This window comes from Mauremys mutica, chromosome 1 (assembly GCF_020497125.1).
Source record: "Mauremys mutica isolate MM-2020 ecotype Southern chromosome 1, ASM2049712v1, whole genome shotgun sequence".
Classification (NCBI taxonomy): Eukaryota; Metazoa; Chordata; order Testudines; family Geoemydidae; genus Mauremys; species Mauremys mutica.
This window is the reverse complement of record NC_059072.1, coordinates 349,252,700-349,277,504: the sequence shown is the minus strand read 5'-3', so window position 1 is coordinate 349,277,504 and position 24,805 is coordinate 349,252,700. Positions and strand designations below refer to the sequence as shown.

At 52.8% G+C, this 24,805-nt stretch overlaps 1 protein-coding gene across 2 annotated transcripts in view; it reads left to right on the top strand.

Moving 5' to 3' along the window:
- CAPN5 (calpain 5) overlaps window positions 1-23,685 on the top strand; it is a 132,544-nt gene extending 108,859 nt beyond the window's left edge. For both annotated transcript variants that reach the window (XM_045021273.1, XM_045021267.1), the window contains 10 exons: window positions 1,472-1,680; window positions 5,677-5,869; window positions 8,117-8,310; window positions 9,568-9,645; window positions 12,159-12,354; window positions 13,106-13,228; window positions 14,157-14,353; window positions 15,102-15,223; window positions 21,447-21,583; window positions 22,785-23,685. In XM_045021273.1, coding sequence (XP_044877208.1) covers window positions 1,472-1,680; window positions 5,677-5,869; window positions 8,117-8,310; window positions 9,568-9,645; window positions 12,159-12,354; window positions 13,106-13,228; window positions 14,157-14,353; window positions 15,102-15,223; window positions 21,447-21,583; window positions 22,785-22,967 — 1,632 coding nt within the window. In that variant the 3' untranslated portion in view covers window positions 22,968-23,685. The remainder of the gene's footprint in view (window positions 1-1,471; window positions 1,681-5,676; window positions 5,870-8,116; window positions 8,311-9,567; window positions 9,646-12,158; window positions 12,355-13,105; window positions 13,229-14,156; window positions 14,354-15,101; window positions 15,224-21,446; window positions 21,584-22,784) is intronic.
- The last annotated feature ends 1,120 nt before the right edge of the window (window positions 23,686-24,805 follow it).

The window sequence follows — 24,805 nt, the reverse complement described above, 5'->3', positions numbered from 1 at the left end:
CCGAGCTGGAGTTTTGCGGGGGGCATTTCCCAGCCCACCTGCCGGGCTGTTTGGGCTTCAGATGAATCTCCCTGAAATGGCACATGGGGGTTCAGTTCACAGTAGGTCACCCTCTCTTTCCTCCAGGCCGACTCAGAGGCGAGCTGGGTACCTGCCTCGCCAGGCCCATCCACTCTCTTCAGCAATTCCTGTGCTACATGCATCAGCGTCACCAACAATCTTGTTTCGGGCCTGGTGAAGATCAGAGGAAATTGTACTTCAAACTGGGGGATTCTGAGGTCTCCTCTAGTGCCATCCCTTATTAAGAAGTTGCCTCTGGTGACGTTGTTTCCTCGCAGAGTATTTTCTGCCTGTTCATTCCTGTTCAGGATTTTTCCGGAGGTTCTCCTCTTCCTCCCCATCCCCCAGGAGGCTTCCTCCCACTTCGCTTCTCCTGCCTGTGTCACTGGGAAGGGAATTTGCCCATCACAGGGCCAAGTGAAGCAGCACTGAGGCAGCCTAGGCCTGATTCTGCTCCCACCCTGTCAATCGGGCGCAATGGCAGCGAAACCAGCGGAATTACACTAGATGCTGGTGGCTTCAGTGTTCGACCCTTCTGTGACCTCAGGGTACAAGTCAAAGCTGCCAGCACCACAAGGCCTAGCTGGCGTCTGAGCTCTAGGCGGGCTGTCACCAGCTCAAACGTCATCACCAGTTGGAAGGATTTTGCATTTGGAATTGAGCCGACAATTTTGCTGAGGATAAACAGGCAACATCTGTCTCTGCTCTAGCAGTGCTGGTGCTTCAGGGTTAATGGAAGTCTGAGCTGGTGGAGTTCACCCAGTCAAGTCAGCCTGTTGTCCCTATACAGCTTAACTGACAGTACAAATAACAAGGCCTCGGCCTAAGCTTTCTCCCCTACCTTGACTTGTCCCCTACAGAATCTCTTCTGGCCCAGGCCCTACAGTCCCCGCTTCTCTAGTACCTGGTGAGTGAATAAGCCGACCCTGGGGTCCTAGCACCGGCTATCAGGGGGGCTCATGAGATGAATTCTGCTGCTCTGTTGCAGTCAGTAATGTGCGCACCTCGGACTCTAGACATAGAGGGTCCGATTCTCCTCTCACCTCCCCCACTGTCAATCAGCACTAAAGTCAACAGGTCACGTCAGAGTCATGCCCAGTGGGACCTAAGAAGATGCCATTTTCTTACAGCCACCTGTGTCAATGTAACTGCATTTCAATCTGTTTAGTGTTAAACTGCTGCAGGCCCCGTACACCAGTCAGGCTTGTTTGCCGGGTGCTTTGCCCTTCCTCTGAAGCCGCTATTATTGGCCAATAGCAGAGATGGGATATTGGGCTAGGAGAACCATTGAAGCAGACCCCTCGTTTCTAACAGGCTCCACGACACTCTAATATTCCCTGCATTAGTGCTGGAGGGAGGAGTTTCTTTTCCAGGACAAGGGAATAATCCGTTGTTCCCCCAACTAACACAGGTCATCCCAGACTGGAAGGAACAGGAGTGGAATGCTGAAAAACCAGAGAACTATGCTGGGATTTTCCACTTCCAGTTCTGGCGATTCGGCGACTGGGTGGACGTGGTGATAGACGACCGCCTGCCGACGCTTCACAACCAGCTCATCTACTGCCATTCCAACGCCAAGAACGAGTTCTGGTGTGCCCTGGTGGAGAAGGCCTATGCCAAGTAGGTATACGAGCAGGAGCCACTGAGGCCGAACTGCAGCCCTGCCTGTTGCTCTGTGTATTTATCTCTATAGGAAGCAGTGTGGCCTCGTGGACTGAGCACTGGACTGGGACTTGGAAGCCCTAGGTTTGAGTCCTGGCTCTGCCACAGGCCTGCTGGTTGACTTTGGGCAAGTCCTTCTCTGTGCCCGTTTGTCCCATCAGTATAATGGGAATGATAATACTGACGTGCTTTGAGATCTGCAGACGACAAATGCCATATAAAAAGGGTTGCCAACTTTCTAATTTCTGAAAACCGAACTGCCCTGCCCTGTCTCTTCCCCCAAGACCCTGCGCCTGCTGACTCCTCCCTCCCCCCCACATTGCTCGCTGCTCTCCTCACTAGATCCTCTCCTGCTTCCTCCCCCAGCTGGGCTCCCTCTGCTCCCAGGCTGGACAGGAGCTGCAGCCTGCAGTCTGCCTGCCCACGAGATGCAGGTAGGAGGCAGCAGGGGCTGGCAAGGGTTGATGACCCAACACCTCCCCTGCAGTCCACAGTAACCACACTTTTGGTGTCCAGTCAGCACACCTGACCAGACACTGCCAGGTCGCTTTTTGACCAGCCTTTCTGGTCAAAAACTGGACACCTGACAACCCTATGTATAAACGCTAGGTATGATTATTACTGATCATGGGTCCTTACTTTGTAAAGTTCTGTATCTATCCCTGGCGAAGGGAGGCACTGGCAAACCTTCTCCTTACAGGTGGAGGATGATTGTCATCTTCCCTGGAGTGGGTGAGCTTGCTAAAAGTTTGGAACTATTTTAATGGACATTTAGTGGAACTTAGTGGAGTCCCTCTGAATTTCAGAAAGGAGTGGGGAGCATTTTCCAGTCAAGCCCCCACATCCATACCCACTCTTCCCAGTTCTGGTTCCAGGTTAGGTCTAAAAAGTGGGCAGGGGGCTGTTTCCCGTGATAGCCTTGAATGCAGCCAAAATCTCAGGAGAACTGCTGAGCTCGTGACACCGTCAGGATGGCAGCATCCTCGTCAGCTCCGCTGTGACAAATCCAAACCTGAGACCTAGCCCTAACGTGGCCTCGCACTGAATCCTAGCCGCATGCTAATTCTGATCAGGACCCACTGCAGGCGTCCCTCCTGCAGTGGATACGGGGACACCCAGCGCTCAGGGGGAGTCTGGATGGCCTCTCCTCGACGTGCTGAAAGCAGCTGGTGCCATATGTGTGCTACTGCTCCCCGTCCTGCTTGCCCCACCTCCCTGAAATCACCTGGAACCTCCTGCATGAGCTCTCCATGCAAGGTTGCAAACCAGAGCAGAGCCTTTACATCCCCTGGAGTTTGCCATCACACGCACTTAGCCCAGAGTTTTGCTTTCCATGTAATGGTTTTTCCCTTGAACAGAGAGTGAGTTCGTCGGTTCTCTCCACATCTGCACTCTGCGTCGGTATCACCCCTTTGGCTTCGGCCATTACTCCTGCTGCAAGTGAGATCAGACTCAGGCCCAGAGGCTCCAGTTTCCCGGGCTTGTCAGCGAACGGCTCCTTTTAGCTGGGAGGCCTGACACTAGCCCAGGGAGCTGGGGACTCCAGGCTCAGACACAGGATGAAAACTGCTGTCTCCCCACCACCCCCACTCCCATTTCCCAGACACAGATGGTTGCCAGCATCTTCGTTCCGGCTAAGAAGGAAACAGACACAGATGGTTACCAGCATCTTCATTCCGGCTAAGAAGGAAACAGCAGACCACTCTCCCAATAGCCTCCTGGCTCGTCCATTCGGGGACTTGTTAGTGCACAAGCCGGGAAGTCTGTTCTTCTTACTGCCACCTTAAGTTAACATCATCTCCGCTATCTGCTCAAAGCTTGCCCAGCTAGAGGGTCCAAGTCATTTGGGGGCTGGAGTGTCTGGAGTGCCCCAGCACTGTGAACTCTGACGCTGTCACCTGTCCATTGGCCCCACCACTGAATTTTCCCCACCTTGGTATCAGTGATGTAGCTAGGACAGGAAAACTGGGTGGGTGGCAATGACACGGGGGTCACCTTCCCCCCTGGTGCCAGAGGCGGATTACGATTTTGTGGGGCCCTGGGCCAGGACAAGTGGGGGCCCCTCCCCATCCCTTCCGCCTGCAGTCTCCCCCGTGCTCCTGTCAGGAAATGGGGCTGGGCATGGGGACTTGCCCTGCTCCACCCGCCCGGCGCTCCTGCCAGGGAGCAGGGTCAGGGCGTGGGAGCTTGCCCCACTCCCCAGTAGGAGCACTTCCTAATTCGCCACTGGCTCAGACCCGCCTCCACGAGGCACACCCCTAGCTGGGACTCTGGAGATTGGGGCAGCAGCATGTGGCACCGGCAGGAGAGGGACATGGCTGGACACTGAGCCAGGGTCCGGGAGTCCCAGCCTGTGGATTTGGGGGGCTCTGGCCCTGATTTAGGTGGGCCTATATGCTAAGTGTGTGGGCCGCAGCCCACCCAGGCCTGCCCATGACTACATCCCTGCTTGGTATGAAGATGAAATGCTCCCCCAGTGCCTGTTGAAATGCTACCGATAAACCTTCTCTGGTGGTGTTCGCCATCACAAACTCGGAACTGAGGCCTGGTTCATCCCAAGACTTCGTCATTATGTCCAGATTGTTCGTCATGCACCCTGCGTGATTTTAAGGTTTTGTGTCCAAATGGGGCAAAATTTGTGGTTTCCCAAGTTTTCTGCATGGAAGCAGGGGCTGCTCAGCAGTTCTGTGTGATATTTCATTGAGGTTTTGGCTAGAGAAGTTCAGATGGGACATATATCCATCTGGATCAAAACCAGGCAGCATTTGGGGGAGCCCCTAGGAAGTGAAATTACATCTTTCAGTCCGCTCCAGCTGTTACCAGCTTTTGATCAAGATTCCTTGTGAGGGGAGAAAACGCTCCCGTAGAACTGAACGTGTGGAACAGCCCTGTGGTGTGTTTGACAACAACGAACGTAATAATTGTGCTTTTCACCTTCCGTCCCGAGCTCTCAAAGTGACGAACAAGTGAAATCTCACCAAACCCCCCTGCAATGTAAGTTTTAGTGTCTTCAATTTACAGGCACTGAAACAGGTGCACAGCGATTAAGGACAATATTTTCCAACTTCCATGCCTGACGTTAAGCACCTACATGATCATTCTGAGTTTCAGAGCAACCACGACTCCCGCTGAGTTCAACATTGGCCTGCATGACTTGCTGGGTGGTTCGAGGAAGTTTGAGGCGGAGCTGAGGATAGAGCCTAGGTCTAGGGACCCCACTCCCGTGCCTTAAACCCCACAACCATTTGCTGCTATTAATTACAGGGGAATGGTGGCCAGGAGGAGAATCTTGGCCCATGGCTTCAGTTCAGATAAAGACCAAACGCTGCTGCTTATCCAAACTCGTGCAGGGCTGGCCACACAGAGAGATTTCTGATGCTCCTCACTTCTGCTTGAGCCAGAAATCGGGTGGGAAGAATCATTCAGCATTTCCTGTCCCTGCTCATGAGAAATCCAAGGGGAGGGAAGTCCATCAAACCTTTTAACCTCAGGAAAGTTTTGGCCGGAGATTTTCATGAAGATTTGGTGGTGGTTGGTGGCTCTTCTTTATGACTTATTATTTTAGTAGGGTAGCATCCTTGGGATCGGGGCCCCATTGGGGAAGACAGTCCTTGCAATGGGGAGCGGGTAGGGAAACAACCTGCAAGCCAACAAATCTGATGGAGGATGGGCCCAGCTTTGTTAGCTACGTGCGTGTGGTTTGGGGTTTGCTTTGTCTTTTTAACCGGGGGCAGAGATAAGGAGGCGGGAAGAGGGACAGTCACAGTGAAAAGCTGCTTGTCCACCCCTGTTTAATACACAAACCAGTCGAGGCTCACCCAGTCCTGGAAGTGCTGTCAGAGCCCAACCTGGGGGGGCATTATTGGGCACGCATGATGCTCCAACCCTCTCCTAGAGCCCTGTGACTGCTGCTAACCTCCACACGTGCTGTTTTCGTTCCCCCCCCTCTTGCAGGCTCTCCGGGTGCTACGAGGCCCTAGATGGAGGCAACACAGCGGACGCACTAGTAGATTTTACCGGCGGCGTCTCTGAGCCCATTGACCTGATCGAAGGGAACTATGTTAACGACGAAGCCAAACGAAATCTCCTCTTTGAGCGAGTGCTGAAGGTCCACAACCGGGGAGGGCTCATCAGTTCCTCTATCAAAGTAAGACGTGTGCAGCTGTTGTGGTTTGTCTGGTAGCGGCACTGAGAGGTCCCAGTCAGGGATCAGCTGGGCTCTGTGCACACACACAGTGGAAGGATGGTCTGTGCCCTAAAGAGCTGACAGTCCAGGTAGATAGTGTGAGCCTGCTTTAGCTCTCTCTGCTGACGGAGTGATGCCTGATCTTCCCCGGGGAGATCAGAATCGGGCCCCTTGGTGATGCAGACACTTAAGGGAGAATTTTATTTCCGGAGTCCCTATTGCAGTGCGTCTGGGCTGGTTTACAAAAGGTTGGGCTGATTTGCAGTGCATCTGGGCCGGCTGGCTTTCAACCCGCTGTGGACATGGTCGCTCGGTCACTGCGATGCTAGTGCATCCTGGGTTCGCCCGTAACAACGGAACCCCTCTCCTGATGTCGTCAGGGATCATAGCGCCTGGAGAAGGGACAGTCTCTGTACGGGATCTAGCCACCCCCCTGCTTTTTTGCAAACGAATGCGTGTTCCCTACAGTGTATTCTCCAGCCTGGTCCTATTTTAACTGTCTCGGGTGCTGAGGCATCCAGCACTTCCCTCAGGAGACTGTGTCACGGCCGGACTGCGTCAGCGTTCCCTGATAGCCAGCACGCATCTCCCTTCGCTCACTTTCCCCCTGCAGGACATTCGGCTTTCTCACTCTCCGCCTTCGGGAGCTGCAGACCCGTGACGATTGTCATGGGGCAGCTCTTCTACCTGGGATCCACATGCACCGTCCCTCCCCATTTTCCTGGGATTCCATGGAGGGGCTCGCCCTGGTTTTAGGGACCTGCACAGGGAGGGAGCAGGGGCAGGGGCAGGGACAGGGCTAAAGAAGTAAAATCTCTCCATCCCCCTAGCCACATGCAACCTGCTAGGAAAAGTTCTTACAGCCCCAAGCTGTGTTACCTTCTGCAAGCACCTCCGCACTGGGGGAAAACCCTCGGTGTGGGGGGTAGGGGTGGGCTGGGAGGCAGCCACAGCTAGGGAGACCCTGGTAATGGAGGTCCTGGAGTGAGTTCAGAGGCCTCTTGCCTTCTGGAGACCCCCAGAGCGGTGGGGATCTGTGGGTTCATTTCCGGCTGGGGTGCAGGAGACAGCAAGCCTGTGGGGATGCGAACTTCCAGCTGCTTCTTTGCCAAAATGTCCATTTTTCACTCATACTCTTTTTCCCGCCAAAGAATGGCTGCCTGACCAGGTGATAGTCCATCTGATTTTGTTGACACCTGGCTGAGCTGTCAGTTTGCCTTTTGTCTCTGAGGAACCGGTTTGTGCCTGCTTTTCTAAACTTGGAATGTGTCTCGATAACGTAGAGTCTTATAACTTTCCATACAGTGTAAAGGGTGACAAAAATGACTAGGGATATGGAACAGCTTCCATATGAGGAGAGATTGATAAGTCTGGGACTTTTCAGCTTGGAAAAGAGACGACTAAGGGGGGATATGATAGAGGTCTGTGAAATCATGATTAGTGTGGGGAAAGTAAATAAGGAAGTGTTATTTACTCCTTCTCATAATACAAGAACTGGGGGTGACCAAATGAAATTAATAGGCAGCAGGTTTAAAAAAAAAACAAAAGGAAGTATTTCTTCATACAACACACAGTCAACCTGTGGAACTCTTTGCCAGAGGACCTTGTGAAGGCCAAGACTATAACAGGGTTCAAAAAAGACCTTGATAAATGCATGGAGGATAGGTCCATCAATGGCTATTAGGCAGGATGGTGTCCCTAGCCTCTGGTTGCCAGAAGCTGGGAATGGGCGACAGGAGATGGATCACTTGATTACCTGTTCTGTTCATTCCCTCTGGGGCACCTGGCATTGGCCACTGTCGGAAGACAGGATACTGGGCTAGATGGACCTTTGGTCTGACCCAGTATGGCCGTTCTTATGTTAATATTGTGACTCATATTTTACCAGGACAATAATAAACAGCATATTATGGGTTTTCAAATGATACCTCACAAGGCTTACTTTGTACAAAATCCATTATAGTTTTGTGAACAGGGTGAACATAGCGATACAGACTGTCATAGGAAGGAGGGATAGCTAAGTGGTTTGAGCCTGCTAGACCCAGGGTTGTGAGTTCAATCCCTGAGGGGGCAATTTGGGGATGGGTCCTGCTTTGAGCAGGGGGTTGGACTAGATGATCTCTTGAGGTCCCTTCCAACCCTTATGATTCTATGATAACCTTTCTGGAGCTGAAAGCCGTGGCTCTGCTTTGTGTTTTCCCTGGCCAGGCCACCACAGCAGCTGACATGGAAGCCCGCCTGGGCTGCGGCCTCGTCAAAGGACACGCCTATGCCGTGACGGACGTGCGGAAAGTCCGCCTGGGCCACGGCCTGCTGGCCTTCTTCAAGTCGGAGAAGCTGGATATGATCCGGCTGCGGAACCCCTGGGGGGAGAGGGAGTGGAACGGCCCGTGGAGCGACACGTGAGTAAAGCTGGGGCGAGGGGGTTGCCAGCTACCCACCCACCAGTGTTCCTCAGCCAAGATCCTATGTGTTTGTGGGGCCTGTGGTGTGACGAGGGGTGTTATGGGCAGATGGGATGGACTGTCTCCCAGGGGTGCCGGAGCTGGTGAAACTCAGGAGCCCTTCGCTGTTTGAAAATGTTTCTGATGCCACATGATGTCTCAGCCAAGCAATGGGCAGTTTGGCTTCTCCAACACCCATGTACACAGGCCTTTTCCTGAGGAGGCCGGGCGCCGCTTCAGGGGCTGTTTGTGATGGGATTGCGCAGCGCTGAACACTCTCCCTGGGGCCCAGCAGACTTTATACGGTTCATCAAGGGTCTAGTGGGTGTTATGGGCCAGATCCTCTGCCTGTTTACACCTAGCGCAGCTGCAGGAGGGAGTAGAGGGTGGCTTGAAGTCACCTTTTGGCTCCCCCAATCCAAGGCCAGGCAAGATGGCCCCCAGTAGGACTCAGCCTGCGGCACCCCTAGGAACCTTAGAGCTGGCGAGAATTGTGGGAGAATTGTATGCTCTGCCCTGGCACACCCCACCCGGATGCCCCCTCCGTGCAGGTGGGGGGAGCAAATGATGTAGAGACAGCATAGATCTATTCCCCCCTGACACACACACACACACACTTTGTGTCATGGGGAACCTCAGCTGCCCCTTCACTGCCCCTTTCCAGGCAGCTTTCCAGCTGCTTTGTGCTGCTGAGGCTGGCACTGGAGCCACGGATCTGGCCTTGCTGGGGTAGCCAAGCAGCTCTGCCGTGCTGCTCGTGAAATCTGTTAGCCCCACGGGTGGAGCATAAAGTGGTTGCTCTAAGTGCATCAGCCAGGCTGCGCAAGTTCAAGTTTGCAAGCTCCTCTGTCACAGCTGGTGGGGTTTGCAAACTCTGTGGGCCAGATCCCCAGTCTGGCCGAGGTGTGCTCTGCTCCGGACACAGGGAGGGGAGGGAAATGTTAGATCAAAGCCACTTACCCACTCCCCTGATCCTTGGGGGTTGAACTAGCCCCCAGTGTAATCTAGAGCAGCCTAGGGGCTACATGAGCGTTATGCCATCCAGCTGTCTATCCCCTTTGCTCCACAGGAGGGCTCAAATGTGGCTAAAGTAATGCACAGACCTCGTGCTGGCCCCCATTCAGGGCAGATTCCCCCACGCTGAATAAACAGCTGAACCCCAGGATGTCTCCCCTTTTCCGCTCAGTAACGATTCCCTTCTGTTCCCCTCGGCAGCTCTGAGGAGTGGCAGAAGGTGAGCAAGAGCGAGAGAGAGAAGCTGGGGATGACAGTGGATGACGACGGGGAGTTTTGGTGAGTCCCTGCTGGGTTCTGTACAATGTCAAGGGGGAGCTGTGTGGATTGATGACTCCCACCCAACCATTTCCCATTGAACTGGCACGGGACTCGCGGCATGTAGCAAGGGAGGTCTGAAAATAATCCATGCCAGACAAGCTTCAGTGAAGGCTCCAGTTCACAACCTCAGGGGAACGCGTCAGACCATGTGGAATTAGCGCTGTGTGGCTGAAACCCTAGGCGAGTATGGCTCTTTGTTGCCCCCTAGTGGCTGCTCCGCATTTGGGGTTTTTCACTTGTAGTCCTTCACTCAAGGCATAGAAGCCCATGCTTTTAAACAGGGCAGTCAATTAAATGCAGTTAACTCATGCGATTAACTCAAAAAAATTAATCATGATTAATTGCAGTTTTAATCGCGCTGTTAAGTAACAGAATACCAATTGAAATGTAGTCAGTATTTTTGGATGTTTTTCTACATTTTCAAATATATTGATTTCAATTACAACACAGAATACGAAGTGTGCAGTGCTCACTGTATCATTTTTACAGTGTAAATATTTGTAATAAAAATAATATAAACAAAAGAAATAGTATTTTTCAGTTCACCTCATACAAGTACTTTAGTGCAATCTCTTTATCATGAAAGCGTAACTTACAAATGTAGATTTTTTTCTTGGTTACATAGCTGCACTCAGAAACAAAACAATGTAAAACTTTAGAGCCTACAAGTCCACTCAGTCCTACTTCTTGTTTAGCCAATCGCTAAGACTAAAAAGTTGTTTATATTTACCAGAGATAATGCTGCCAGCTTCTTATTTACAATGTCACCAGAAAGTGAGAACTGCCATTTGCATGGCACTGTTGTAGCTGGCATCCAGGGCCGGCTTTAGGCCGATTTCCCCGGAATTGGGCCCCGCGCCTAAGAGGGCCCCGTGCTGGCGCCTTTTTAATTTTTACTCACCCGAAGACCCGGAGTGAGTGAAGGACCTGCTGCCGAAGTGCCTGCTGGCATCACAAGATATTTATGTGCCAGGTGTGCTAAAGATTCATATGCCTCTTCATCCTTCAACCATCATTCCAGAGGACATGCTTCCATGTTGATGACGCTCATTAAAAAAAGCAATGCATTAATTAAATTTGTGACTGAGCTCCTTGGGGAAGAATTGTATCTCTCCTGCTCTGTTTTACCCGCATTCTGCCATTTATTTCATGTTATAGCAGTCTTGGATGAAGACCGAGCACATGTTGTTCGTTTTAAGAACACTTTCACTGCAGATCTGACAAAATGCAAAGAAGGTACCAATGTGAGATTTCTAAAGATAGCTACAGCACTCGATGCAAGGTTTAAGAATCTGAAGTGCCGTCCAAAATCTGAGAGGGATGAGGTGTGGAACATGCTGTCAGAAGTCTTAAAAGAGCACCACTCCGATGCAGAAACTACAGAACCCGAACCACCAAAAAAGAAAATTAACCTTCTGCTGGTGGCATCTGACTCAGATGATGAAAATGAACATGCGTCGGTCCGCACTGCTTTGGATCATTATTGAGCAAAACCTGTCATCAGCATGGACACGTCCTCTGGAATGGTGGTTGAAGCATGAAGGGGCATAGAAATCTTTAGTGCATCTGGCATGTAAATATCTTGCATCGCCGGCTACAACAGTGCCATGCAAACGCCTGTTTTCACTTTCAGGTGACGTAAACAAGAAGCGAGCAGTATTATCTCCTGCAAATTGTAACCAATCTTGTTTGTCTGAGGAATTGGCTGAACAAGAAGTAGGACAAAGTGGACTTGAAGGCTCTAAAGTTTTACATTGTTTTATTTTTGAATGCAATTATTTTTTGTACATAATTCTATATTTGTAAGTTCAGCTTTCATAATAAAGAGATTGCACTCCAGTACTTGTATGAGGTGAATTAAAAAATACTGTTTCTTTTGTTTTTTAAGTGCAAATATTTGTAATCAAAAATAAATATAAAGTGAGCACTGTACGCTTTGTATTCTGTGTTGTAATTTAAATCAATCTATTTGAAAATGTAGAAAACAACCAAAAATATTGAAATAAATGGTATTCTATTATTGTTTAACAGTGCGATTAATTTTTTTAATCATTTGACAGCCCTACTTTTAAGTAGAGATTTTCAAAGGAGTCTTTCAATGGGATTTTGGTGCCGAACTCCCTTAAGCATCTTTGGAAATCCAGCCTTCGCTCTGTAAGTGCTGAGTTCAAATCCTTCTGGTGTTCCACCTAGAACAGACACAAGTAGTAGATAAATCACCCGCATATGCATGGGAAGACAGGACTAGAACGCTGCTCCTTCAGCTCCAGAAAGCACAAGTCTCTGCCACTTGAGCTAAAGGATTGTTCTCATTGCTTTCTCTGAGACCATGTCCCGTAGCCACTCTAGGGCAGGATCACGCACCCAGTATATAACAGCTGATCACAGGCTGCTTGCAGTGTATTGGCCACACAACGTGAGCTGTAGGCACACGAGGCTCAGCGCTGCCAATGACCCCTTTCCTGTCGTAGGATGACATTTGAAGACTTCTGCAAATATTTCACCGACATCATCAAGTGCCGTCTCATAAACACCTCCCACCTGAGCATCCACAAGACATGGGAGGAGGCGGTGATGCGCGGGGCATGGACAAGACATGACGAGCCCCTCAAGAACCGCTCCGGAGGCTGTATCAACCACAAAGCCACCTTCCTGCAGAACCCCCAGGTGAGACAGCAGAGAGGAGTGATGAAGGGGACCTGCCAGAAGTGACCTGAGGCCTGGCAGGGTAACAGGAGCCTAGTTGGGCCATTGGAGGTCAAAGTCTGGAGTGGCTGCCAGACTCCTAAACAGAGCAGCCAGCCATGGTGCTGTCCTGGGGTTAACCACCTGTAACGAGCTCATCTGTGGTGCTGAGAGCTTTGCTGTGAGCTAGCCAGTGCATCAAAACCAAAGGAAACACGTCTGTGCGCAGCAAACCCTCTGCCTTTTGGAAACGAGAGGCAGCATGGTCCAGTGGTTAGAACACTAGCCTAAGACTAGACCTGGGTTCAAGTCCCTGCTCCGCCCGACTCCTTTGTACCTCAGTTCCCCATCTGTACAATGGGGATAATAGCACAGGGGTGCTGTGAGGATAAATACATTACAAATTGTGAGGGGCTCAGATCCAAGAGTGATAGGATGGACAGGTGAGAGAAATCCTGTACAACCCATGCTTGGGCCTGCCCAGAGAGAGCCAGGTCAGACTGGGTGCTGAACTTCCCACACAAGTGCAAGTCCCCTAGACATCAGGCTTAGTCTACTCAACACATGGTCACTTGCAGGATTTGGGCCCAGGTTATACCCAGAGGTGAGAAAGCTCATGCACCCCTCTTGGCACAGTTAACCCCTTCTCTCCCGGCTCCCCCTCGCCGTCGGCACGCCTTACAGAACGGAAGGCCTCTCACCTTTCCTCTCTCGGCTGTGTCATTACTTCTAGTACGTGTTTGACGTGAAAAAGGCAGAAGACGAAGTGCTCATCAGCATCCAGCAGAAACCAAAGAGGACCAGCCGCAAAGAGGGCAAAGGAGAGAACTTGGCCATCGGGTTTGAGATCCAGAAGGTAAGCTGGAGTATGTGCATTGTTGGCCTGAGTGCTTGCTGCTTGGGTGCATTAGAGGGGGCAGATCGCTGAGGAAGCTTCCCCCGCTACCCGAGCAGGACTCTGGTGGAACGCTGCTGTTGGTAGCGCTCCCCAGTGCATAAGTAGGGGATAGATGGAATGTCAAGCTGCCCCATGACTATAGGGGACATGGTCAGCTGAGTTGAAGGTCTTACGAGGCCCCTCCCCTCTCTGCAGCTGGTAGCACACGGGGAGGGTAGGATTGCACCCCACACACGGTGTCACTGCCCACTAGTGTCAGGCTCTCAGACACAGATCGCTGGTGTCAGGAACTCATACTCATGCGAAGACAGTGCATCGCCCAGACAGGGTCTGTGGTCACCAGATCTTGGGCCTGAGGTCGGAGGGACCAAAGACCTGTAGTAGAAAAAGCACCGCGGGGAGACATGGTGGAGGAGGGAGGAGGTGCCTACATTGTAAGCCTGGCCTGGGTCATGCAGCAGTGAGTGGGAAATGAGTGGGTGCCACTGGCTTAGTCATACCTGCCAGCATGAAAGCGGTAGGAGAGGGCACCGAGGGTGTTAGTATCGGAAAGATTGGGACACTGGGCGAGCTTTCAGAGAGGTAGGGCAGTAAATACACATACACCCAGCAAAGCAGAAGGGATCTGTTACCCCGAGCACTGAACCTCCCTGTAACCTACCTGGTGTGGTGCGCCATCCCTCACTAGCAGCTAGACCACATACAGTGGTTTCTGAGTCTGCTCCTGCCTCCGCTGGAGCTGATGCTTTAGCTCAAGCTGCAGAGGCTTCTGCTTCTAGACCCAGACACCGTGGGTTCAGTCCCTCCAGATGGACCCACACAAGGGGCTGTCATTCCATGGGTGTTGAAAGGAGGGGCTGAGTATCCTGTTGTGACCTATGCCCAGGTTGAACTGAACCGGAATTACAGGATGCACACTGTGCAGCAGCAAGTGGCCACCTCCGTCTACATTAACTCCCGGAGCATCTTCCTGAGGACAGACCTGAAGGAAGGTCGCTACGTCATCATTCCAACTACCTTCGACCCGGGTCACGTGGGAGAGTTCCTTCTCCGGGTTTTCACAGATGTGCCTGCAGATTGCCGGTAAGGAGCCCATCTTCTTATCCTCAGCGTCACACGCCAAACTGGAACAGGGTAAACTCCCTGGACTGGATCCCAACCCCTGCCCTGGCCCGAAGGAAGCTCTCAGCAAAGGCCTCCTGTAGGAGTGTGCTGGCACAATGTGACTTTGCAGGTGAATTTGCAGATCAAAGCTGCTTCAGGATCTGATAGATGTTCATGATCACTGGGTGACCTAGTGGATTAATGACCCAACGTGCAAACTAAGGTGTTTCTTAGTAAAACAAATGAGGAAGGGAAGGATGGCCCAGTGGTTAGGGCACTAACTGGGGGCTTGGGAGGTCCTAGGATTCCAATTTCAGTTCCCTGCTCTGTGCGACCTTGAGCCAGTCTCTCTGTGCCTCAGTGACCCATCTGTAAAATGGGGAGAAGAGTACCTCGCTGAGAGGATAATACGTTAAAGATGGGGAGGTGCTCACAGGCTGGGGTGATGGGCACCATGTCAGTACAATAGCTAGCTAGATAGAAGGAGTTTGCTCCACAATTAACATGTACCCTGCCCTAGAATTTGCACTTTCTTTCGCCCCTTTTTTATTCTCTGCAAGAAAGAAGGAAAATGGCCAGGAAGGTCGGTAGGGAGGTGTAAATTCCGCCAGCCCCGGAGCACTCACAGAATCGGAGCCAACGGCTCTGCTGTTAGAAAGAGGCATGAGCTCTGGGAGCCCAGGCGTGTCTGACGTGACGTCTCCCTTGCTCTTGATCCCCCATGCAGAGAGCTGACCTTGGATGAGCCTCCCCGCACCTGCTGGAGTGGAATGTGTGGCTATCCACAAGTGGTGTCCCAGGTCCATGTCCTGGCAGCAGCTGGGCTGAAGAACCAGGATTCCCAAGGAGGTACGGGCTTATTTTATTGCTTGTTCTGCACTCGCTGAGAGACAGGGAGCCAGTGTTGAGCTTTGGTTTTGTTACAAGGCGAGTAGGACCAAATCCTTTGTTTTCAGATCATGTTCCAAGGCCTCCAGCACACGCTGATGATCCAACAGATGCTAAGGCATTAACCTTTCAGCCTGGCTGCTCTGGCCCTCAAACAATGATTCATTCCCCACTACAAACACGGGGACATGGGCCTGCTTCCTAACAGGGAAATGTTGGTTAATGTGGGATCCTTCTTCTCTGGCCCTGCAGCTCACGCACTCACCCGGGCCCTGACTTGATTGCTTCACCCTGTATCTGGCCTGCCCACGGCCCCCAGGACACCTCCTTCCAGTCCAGCCACTGCACAGCTGCTACAATGATCTACCTTGCCCGGCAGGCTGACTTTGTAACACGCCCATCCTTGAGCCTCCCCCTGCCACCCATCATGTCTAGCTTAAACTCTTCTCCTCACCCTCAAGACCTCAAAGAATCCTGCTCCCGCCTCGACCCCTGCTCATCCCACCTCCCACTCCAACGATGTGAACGGAGAATCCAGCCTGACATCTGGATCATAGGGTGTAGGGCTCTTCTCTCCTCATCCTCCCTGTGCTCTGGTTTTCATGGATAACCAGTGTTCTGGGATCACGTACCCTGCTGCTGTTCTAACGACGTGCTCTTTTTGAAAAGGAAATCAATTGACAGAGCCTCTTCTACACCCTCTGAGATCTTGGCTCTGAAGAACCGGGTCCCGGGTACAGTGTGATGAGGCAGCTGCAAGGTGATGACTTTTAAACCAAGATGCCAAGTGCAGCCTCTGGAATGGCATTTCCCTGCCGTATTCCAGCTGTTCTGATTCCCCGGCTTCAAGCCGCAAAGCATGCTGCCCTCTGACTACATGTGAGATCACTGAGATCAGGGCAGAGCAATACCAGCAGCAAGATGTCCTCCACAGCCAGCAATTCATGTGCGTTGGTGGTTCCCAGGGCAACTGTGTCTCTCCTGTCTCCCAACCCTTCCTGGACATTTGAGGGCAGCGATTTATGGGTGGAATTTGGCTCTGGCTGGTGGAAAATGAGGCTTTCGTGGGTCTTTCCAAAGAAGCGTTTGGAAAACATGGCTGCGAAATCCTGCAGCTGTTTCTAATCCTGGAAGCAAGGAGCCCCGGGAAGTGGAAAGTTATGGAGTAGGGGGGCGGTAAATCACTGCCAAGTTTCCTCTGGGAACAAGAGATGAGGAAGTTCAGTCTCTGGCCTTGGGAAGAGGATTGGTTCGTTCCTCAGCATTCCCAGTGTGCACTTGGATGGAACATTGACACCTGCCTGTGTTTCCTTGGCAGTTACCAAAGTCTCTTGTGAGAGCATTAACCTTGCAGCCTGGCTGCTCTGGCCCTCGAACAATGATTCATTCCCCACTACAAACACGGGGACGTGGGCCTGCTTCCTAACGGGGAAATGTTGGTTAATGTGGGATCCTTCTTCTCTGGCCCTGCAGCTCACGCACTCACCCGGGCCCTGACTTGATTGCTTCACCCTGTGCCTGGCCTGCCCCCGGCCCCCGGGACACCTCCTTCCAGTCCAGCCAGTGCATAGCTGCTACAATGATCTACCTTGCCCGGCAGGCTGACTTTGTAACACGCCCATCCTTGAGCCTCTCCCTAGTCCCCCTGCCACCCATCACGTCTAGCTTAAACTCTTCTCCTCACCCTCAAGACCTCACAGAATCCTGCTCCCCCCTCCACCCCTGCTCATCCCACCTCCCACTCCAATCTGCAGCCTCGTCTCTGTGTCGCCCCCCAGTGTACAGAATGCCTGTCCCAAGTAGAGTGACCAGACAGCAAGTGTGAAAAACTGGGACAGGCGGTGGGGGGTAATAGGCACCTATATGAGAAAAAGCCCCGAATATCGGCATTGTCCCTATAAAATCGGGACATCTGGTCACCCTTGCCACAAGCCACCACCCTCTCTGCACTCAAGCCCCTCCCTAAGATGCATGTTGCCCCCAAGAAATAATCCAACTATTCTGTAACCCTCATTTCTTCTTCGAGTGCTTGCTCATGTCAATTCCAAGTAGGCGTGCACAGTCGTCGGAAGGTTTTCCCCCTAGCGGTACCCATCGGGTCGGCACGGTTGTCGGAAGGTTTTCCCCCTAGCGGTGCCCATCGGCTCGGCACGGTCGTTGGAAGGTTTCCCCCTAGCGGTGCCCATCAGCTCGGCACGGTCGTCGGAAGGTTTTCCCCCTAGCGGTACCCGTCGGGTCGGCACAGTCGTCGGAAGGTTTCCCCCTAGCGGTGCCCATCGGCTCGGCTGTGGAGCCCGCTGAGTGACACCTTCCCGGCGGTGTATATATGTCCCTGCAGACTCACCGCCTCTTCAGTTCTTTCTTACCGCCAGTGATGGTCGTTGGAGCAGTTCTTCTCTGGCGATGGCAAGCGACCCCCTAGTGGACTCTTTCTTGTTATACCTGTAAATAGTTGAAAACTTAGTATTAGTTCAAGTAGTTCCTAATTAGTTTACATAAGCTTCAGTTGGAGGTTCCCCCCACCACATTCTCCTCCAGGGGACCGGGGCATGCCTTGGTCTCAAGGGTTCAGACTGTGCAGGTCCTGCCTGAAGCCTATACCAAAGGGAGACCCATACGACTCCTGCTTCAAGTGTTTGGGGGAAGCCCAACAGACTGAGAAGTGCAAAATCTGTAGTGGCTTCTTCCCAAGGACTGAAAAGGAAAGGGAATTTAGGCTGAAATGACTCCTTATGGAGTCAGCCCTTCGTCCCCAGTCAGCACAGTTGCGTCCGACCCCAAGCCCAACACTTTGGTGTGGAGCACACCAGCCTCCATAAGAGAGGCTGCGGTGCCGAGAAAGGACTCGGGCTCCAGGGACCCTAGACACAGCCACTCCCCGGCGCTGAAGACCTCCTCCAGTGTGAGTGCCCGACACCTCTCCCATTTGCCGGTGCCGCACAAAAGAAAGAAGGCTGACAGAGGTCTCTCTCTCACTAAAGCAGTGGAGCGAGGAGGCACCGGCAGGATGTGTCCCATGCCAGGACACCCTGCTCCGGCGCCCACTCAGCCAGCACCATCGTCTCCAGCCTTGCAGGGAGGTCCGTTGAGTCTGGTTCTAGTGGACTCCCCAGTGTGAGTGTCGGGAGGAGGACTTGGACTTTCCCGCCATGCCAGACACCTTCGAGGAGGCGAGGGACCTCATAGCAATGATGGCGCAGTTCCCCACATGGGTGCCAGCACTGGCACTGTCACAGTTACCGCAAAGAGGCACAGTGCCTTCTAGGGGAAAGCTGGCAATGATGCGGCACCGCTCGCCCTCACCTCGGCACAGCTCCCCGGCACCATCTCGCTCCGCACCACCATGGTTGCCGGGGTCGGAGTCCTCATCGGACTTGGAGGCAGAATCATACACCTCTAGGGGAAGCTGGCCACTCCAGATAAGGTGGACAGCCACTACCCATGATGTCATGGCCACCGCAGTGGCAAGTGCTGGCTCAATGGCCGTCCTGAACCCCATGGGCCCACGACCAACCCAAAGGACCGGGGTCCAGATCCTTGTTGGTGGTTTCAGAGCCACGGGCCCCTCCATCATCAACAGCTGTAGCCTGGGAACCTCTGAAAGGATAAGAGATGGGCAGCCAGGCTGGCACTGAGACCGGCACTCGGCACTCCAAGCCTCCAAGCCAAACTTTTGAAGGTGCGCCCGGGGGCGACACACCAGTTCAGATTCCAGAGCCTTCCCCTCCCTTTTGTGAATCGTCTATCCCATTTCTACCATGCCTGGGCACAAATCAACTCAGACCGATGGGTCTTGAGCACAGGAGATATTCTCTCCAATTCTGTTCCCTCCTGCTTTCCCACCCTCCTTCCCCGTCCTTCTTCAAGGACCCATCTCATGAGCAACTTCTCATGCAGAAGGTGCAAATGCTCCTACAACTCGGAACGGTAGAGGAAGTTCCTCTAGAATTCAGGGGCAGGGGATTCTAGTCCCAATATTTCCTAATCCCGAAAGCCAAGGGTGGGCTCAGGCCTGTTTTTAGACCTGCGAAACCTGAACAAATTCATGAAAAAGATAAAGTTCTGCATGGTCTCCTTGGCTTCCATTATCCCCTCCCTGGATCTGGGGGACTGGAACGCTGCCCTCGACTTGAAGGATGCGTACTTCCACGTGTCCATGATCCCGTCCCACAGACAGTTCCTCCACTTTTTGGTCAACAACACCCACTATCAGTTCACAGTCCTCCCTTTCAGCCTCTCAGCGGCCCCTTGGGTGTTCACCAAGTCCATGTCGGTCATGGCAGCCTTCCGGCGGAAACGGCAGGTGCAAGTATTCCTGTACCTCAGCGACTGGCTAATCAAAGGCAGCACCAGGGCCCAGGTGGAGGTCCTTGTGAGCCTAATTCAAATGATGTTCCACAGGTTCAGCCTGATACTGAATGTGGCAAGGTTGACCCTAACCCCAGTTCAGAGAATAGAGTTCATCAGAGCTCTCCTGGACTCCGGTCAAGAACATAAGAACGGCCATACTGGGTCAGACCAATGGTCCATCTAGCCCAGTATCCTGTCTTCCGACAGTGGCCAATGCCAGGTGCCCCAGAGGGAATGAACAGAACAGATAATCATCAAGTGATCCATTCCGTTGCCCATTCACAGTTTCTGGCAAACAGAGACTAGGGACACCATCCCTGTCCATTCTGTCTATTAGCCATTGATGGATCTACCCTCCATGAACTTACTTAGTTCTTTTTTGAACCTTGTTACAGTCGTGAACTTCACAATATCCTCTGACAAGGGGTTCCACAGGTTGACCGTGTGTTGTGTGAAAATACTTCCAATACAGCCAATTCCCCCATGGGAGCTCAACCTGGTGCTTTCTAGACTGCAGGGACCTCCTTTCGAGCCCTTAGCAACATGCTCCCTCCTCTGCCTTTCCTGGAAAGTCGTGTTCTTGCTGGCTATAACTTCAGCCAAGAGGGTGTCTGAGCTTAAGGCCTTAACTTTGGAACATCCATATACGGATTTCTATAAGGACAAGGTGCAGTTGCGACCGCACCCGGCCTTTCTCCCAAATGTAGTTTCTCAATTCCACGCGAACCAGGGCTTTTTTCTTCCTGTGTTCTTTCCTAAGCTGCATGCTAACAGGGAACAAATGCTCCACTCCCTGGATGTCAGAGGAGCATTAGCCTTCTGCATGGAAAGAACGAAGCCATTTCGAAAATCAGTGCAACTCTTCATTGCAATTGCGGAGCAGATGAAAGGGCTTCCAGTCTGGTCCCAAAGGATCTCTTCTTGTATCATGTCCTGTATCCTGGCGTGCTATGACTTGGCAAAGATACCTGGCACATGTTGCTATTCAAGACATCTGCAGGGCAGTGAGGTGGTCATCGATCCACGCCTTTACGTCGCATGACGCCATTACTCCGCAGGCTAGAGACGATGCCACATTCGTCAGAGCAGTGCTACAATCAGTGATTCTGTGAACTCCGACCCCGCCTCATAGGTAAGGCTTGGGAGTCACCTACTTGGAATCGACATGAGCAAGCAAGCACTCGAAGACGAAAAAACAGTTACCTACGTCTCGTATGTGCTTATCTTTTTCACTGAGCAGTGAAGAGAGGTCCTAGCGCGGGTAACAAGGTAGGTTCTTCATTGCACTGCAGTGTGGCCTTGGTGTGTTTTCTTCTGTTCATGTTTATGGGACTGTTTTTTGTCAAGGCCTACAGCCAAGATGCTCTGAAGCAGCTAGTGATTTTGAGGGCCCAGCAGGAGACACCTGAAAGGCCCCTGATTTTCAGAATGTGCTGCGCACCTGTTGTCTGAAAATCAGGCTTCTTCAGAGTGTTTCAAGCTGGGCACCCAAAATCACTAGTCAGTTTGGAACATCTGGGCTTGTATGTTACAGTGATGTTGTCACTTCACTGTTTGGGAACCACCTTCAGCTGGTTTGCTCAGCTGCTAGCCCACATCCAGGGTGACATCACGCATAATGCAAATGAGCCTTGGCCCCCGGACGTCTGTAGATCTCAAAGGACAATGCGTAGGTGGGCAAGTATCATTGTCCCTATTTACAGAGTTTGCTTGATTTCCTGCTGCCATTTGTGGGTTATAGACTATTATACCCACTGTCAGGAGTGACCCAAGCAAGGGCTAGGAGGAATGATGTTAGCTGTGGCAAGAGGTTAATTCTCTTTCCTCTCCCCAGGAGCAGACCCATATGTGATCATAAAGTGCGAAGGGAACAAAATTCGATCTTCAGTGCAGAAAAACACCCAGGCTCCAGAGTTTGATGTGAAAGGTCTCTTCTATCGCAAGAAGGCAGGACAGCCCATCATTGTACAGGTGACTAAAAGACCAATCTGTGGGGAGCCAGCAGGACACAGGTTCTATTCCCTGATCTGCAGGGCAGCACTGGCTATTTCATCAAAATACTTCGTGACTCAGTTTCCCTAACAGTGATGCTCATACTTGCCTCCTGGGGGATTGTGAGACTCAGTTATTTAACATGTTAAGTGAAAAGTATTAATTTGTCAGGCTCTTAACCAGAAATGTGGGCTTAAGGAGGCCTGGCGCTTTAGACAATGCGCAGGTACTAGTGGACAAATTGTCAAGCTTTTTGACTAAGCTCTTCATTGGTCTAATTCCCACTAAAGTCAATGGGAGTTTGCCCAAGTTTGGATTCAGTAAGGGCTTCAGGAGTTGCTCATTATGAGGTACTACAGATACTTTTCACATCAAGTGTAGCCTCTTAAGGGAGCCCTAAAAACAAAAGGAATGTGGGGTCTGATTCTCCACTGCCTTTCAGCTCATGTAGTCACTTACACGCTTCCATGCTGTCGTTCTGACCCCAGTCCGCAGGGATCAGGGGAGGTGTGTATTTAATCCTGGGAGAGGCAAGGGCACAAGTCATCACGTCATTAAAATACCCTCTGTGTGGCCAGTGACAAGGGTTAAAAAGTCCACTCGTCCACCCAGGAAAACGATTAGCTCAGTGACCATTTCAAAAGTGGAGGAAGATCAAGATTCACCAGCTGCAGAGGTGGAGAGAGAAGCTGGTCTAGAGGTTAAGTTCCAGGAGATCTGGCCACAGGTTTCCTGAGTGCCCTTGGGCAAGTCACTTCGTCTCTTTGTGTCCCAGGTCCCCATGTATAACAATACGTCCTTTCTCCCATCCTTTGTCTGTTTGCTCTATTTAGACTGTGAGCTGTTCAGCTCAGGGACTGTCTCACTTCTTGTATGTACAGTACCCAGCACAATATGGCCCTGATCTCATCTGGGGCCTCTCGGTGCTACTGCAAGAGAACTCATCAATAACAGCAAGACTAGAATGATAAAGGCATCCCCCGTCTACCCTGCACGGACGTTTGTACGTGCAGAATAGGTTGCAGCGGAAAGCTTGCATGTGGCCCAACAGGAGCAGCACCCATTTTGTGATGCATCTGAAGAAGTGGGTCTTGTACCCACGAAAGCTTATGCCCAGATAAATCTGTTAGCCTTCAAGGGGCCACCGGACGCCTTGTCATTTTGTGTTTTGTTTCTCTAGGTCTGGAACCATAACATTATAAGTGATGAGTTCCTGGGCCAGGTGGCCCTAACTGGTGACCCCGATGACCATCTGTCACAGCAAACCCTTCATCTCCAAGATAAGGGGAACAAAAAATCCAGTGGCATTTCAGGAAGCATTGCCGTGAGACTGCTCAGCAGTAACAAACTCACCAATGTCTAGCTTCTCCGGGACTCTTCTTCTCGAGCCATATATGTGAATATAAAATATATATAGTGTATGTCCTGTCTGCAAGAGGGCATGAACTATGCATGCATCACACTTAAAGGGGCCAGTCTTATGTTTTCAACGTTAAACAAGGTGCCTTTTTGGGAACCAAAATGATTCTTTTACTCACACGAGGCATCGTTTGTGCGCAATACTAAAGTGGTTCGTGCCGGTGTGAAAGCACTGGGCATATGGTACATTCTGTGACAGCCAGACTGGGATGCCCTGATGCTGTTTGTTTACATGGGGATGTCGCGCACCCCCAGAGATGGGCAGATTGATCCCACCAAGCAATATGCCTCTTCAATCTACCTGCTTGGTTTTAGACAACCGTATGGAAATTCATCATCACTGATGTCTCCTTTAATCACACATCTGTGGAGGCAGCTCCAGCTGCCCACTGGTTACTCGCAGTAACTGGCCTCTACCACCGGAGGCAGGAAGAGCAGCAGGTGCTGCTGCTGCTGGAGCTGGGAGGAGCACTCAGGGATGGCTCCCTGCCCTGAGCATGGCTAGCGCTCCCCCGCCCTGCCCCAGATACCCCCTAACTGGAGCACAGCTCCCCCTCCCCCATCCTGCCCCTCTCACCTCCGGAGCGTGGCTCCCCCTCCCCCATACTGCCCACTCACCCCTCACCTCCAGAGTGTGGCTTCCCCTCCCCCACCCTGCCCCATTCACCCCCCCCCCACCTCCGGAGCACAGCTCCCCCTCCTCATCCTGCCCCACTCCCCCCCCACCTCTGGAGCACAGCTCCCCCTCCTCATCCTGCCCCACTCACTGCCCCACCTCTGGAGCACAGCTCCCTCTCCCCTGTCCTGCCCCACTCACCCCCACCTCCAGAGTGTGGCTTCCCCTCCCCCGCCCTGCCCCATTCACCCCCCCCCACCTCCGGAGCACAGCTCCCCCTCCTCATCCTGCCCCACTCACTGCCCCACCTCTGGAGCACAGCTCCCTCTCCCCTGTCCTGCCCCACTCACCCCTCACCTCCAGAGTGTGGCTTCCCCTCCCCCGCCCTGCCCCATTCACCCCCCCCCCACCTCCGGAGCACAGCTCCCCCTCCTCATCCTGCCCCACTCCCCCCCCCCCCCCCTCTGGAGCACAGCTCCCCCTCTTCATCCTGCCCCACTCCCCCCCCCACCTCTGGAGCACAGCTCCCCCTCTTCCTCCTGCCCCACTCCCCCCCCCACCTCTGGAGCACAGCTCCCCCTCTTCATCCTGCCCCACTCCCCCCCCCACCTCTGGAGCACAGCTCCCCCTCTTCATCCTGCCCCACTCCCCCCCACCACCTCTGGAGCACAGCTCCCCCTCCTCATCCTGCCCCACTCACTGCCCCACCTCTGGAGCGCAGCTCCCTCTCCCCTGTCCTGCCCCACTCACCCCCACCTCCAGAGTGTGGCTTCCCCTCCCCCGCCCTGCCCCATTCACCCCCCCCCCACCTCTGGAGCGCAGCTCCCCCTCCTCATCCTGCCCCACTCACTGCCCCACCTCTGGAGCGCAGCTCCCTCTCCCCTGTCCTGCCCCACTCACCCCCCACCTCCAGAGTGTGGCTTCCCCTCCCCGCCCTGCCCCATTCACCCCCCCACCTCCGGAGCACAGCTCCCCCTCCTCATCCTGCCCCACTCCCCCCCCCACCTCTGGAGCACAGCTCCCCCTCTTCATCCTGCCCCACTCCCCCCCCCACCTCTGGAGCACAGCTCCCCCTCCTCATCCTGCCCCACTCCCCCCCCCACCTCTGGAGCACAGCTCCCCCTCCTCATCCTGCCCCACTCCCCCCCCACCTCTGGAGCACAGCT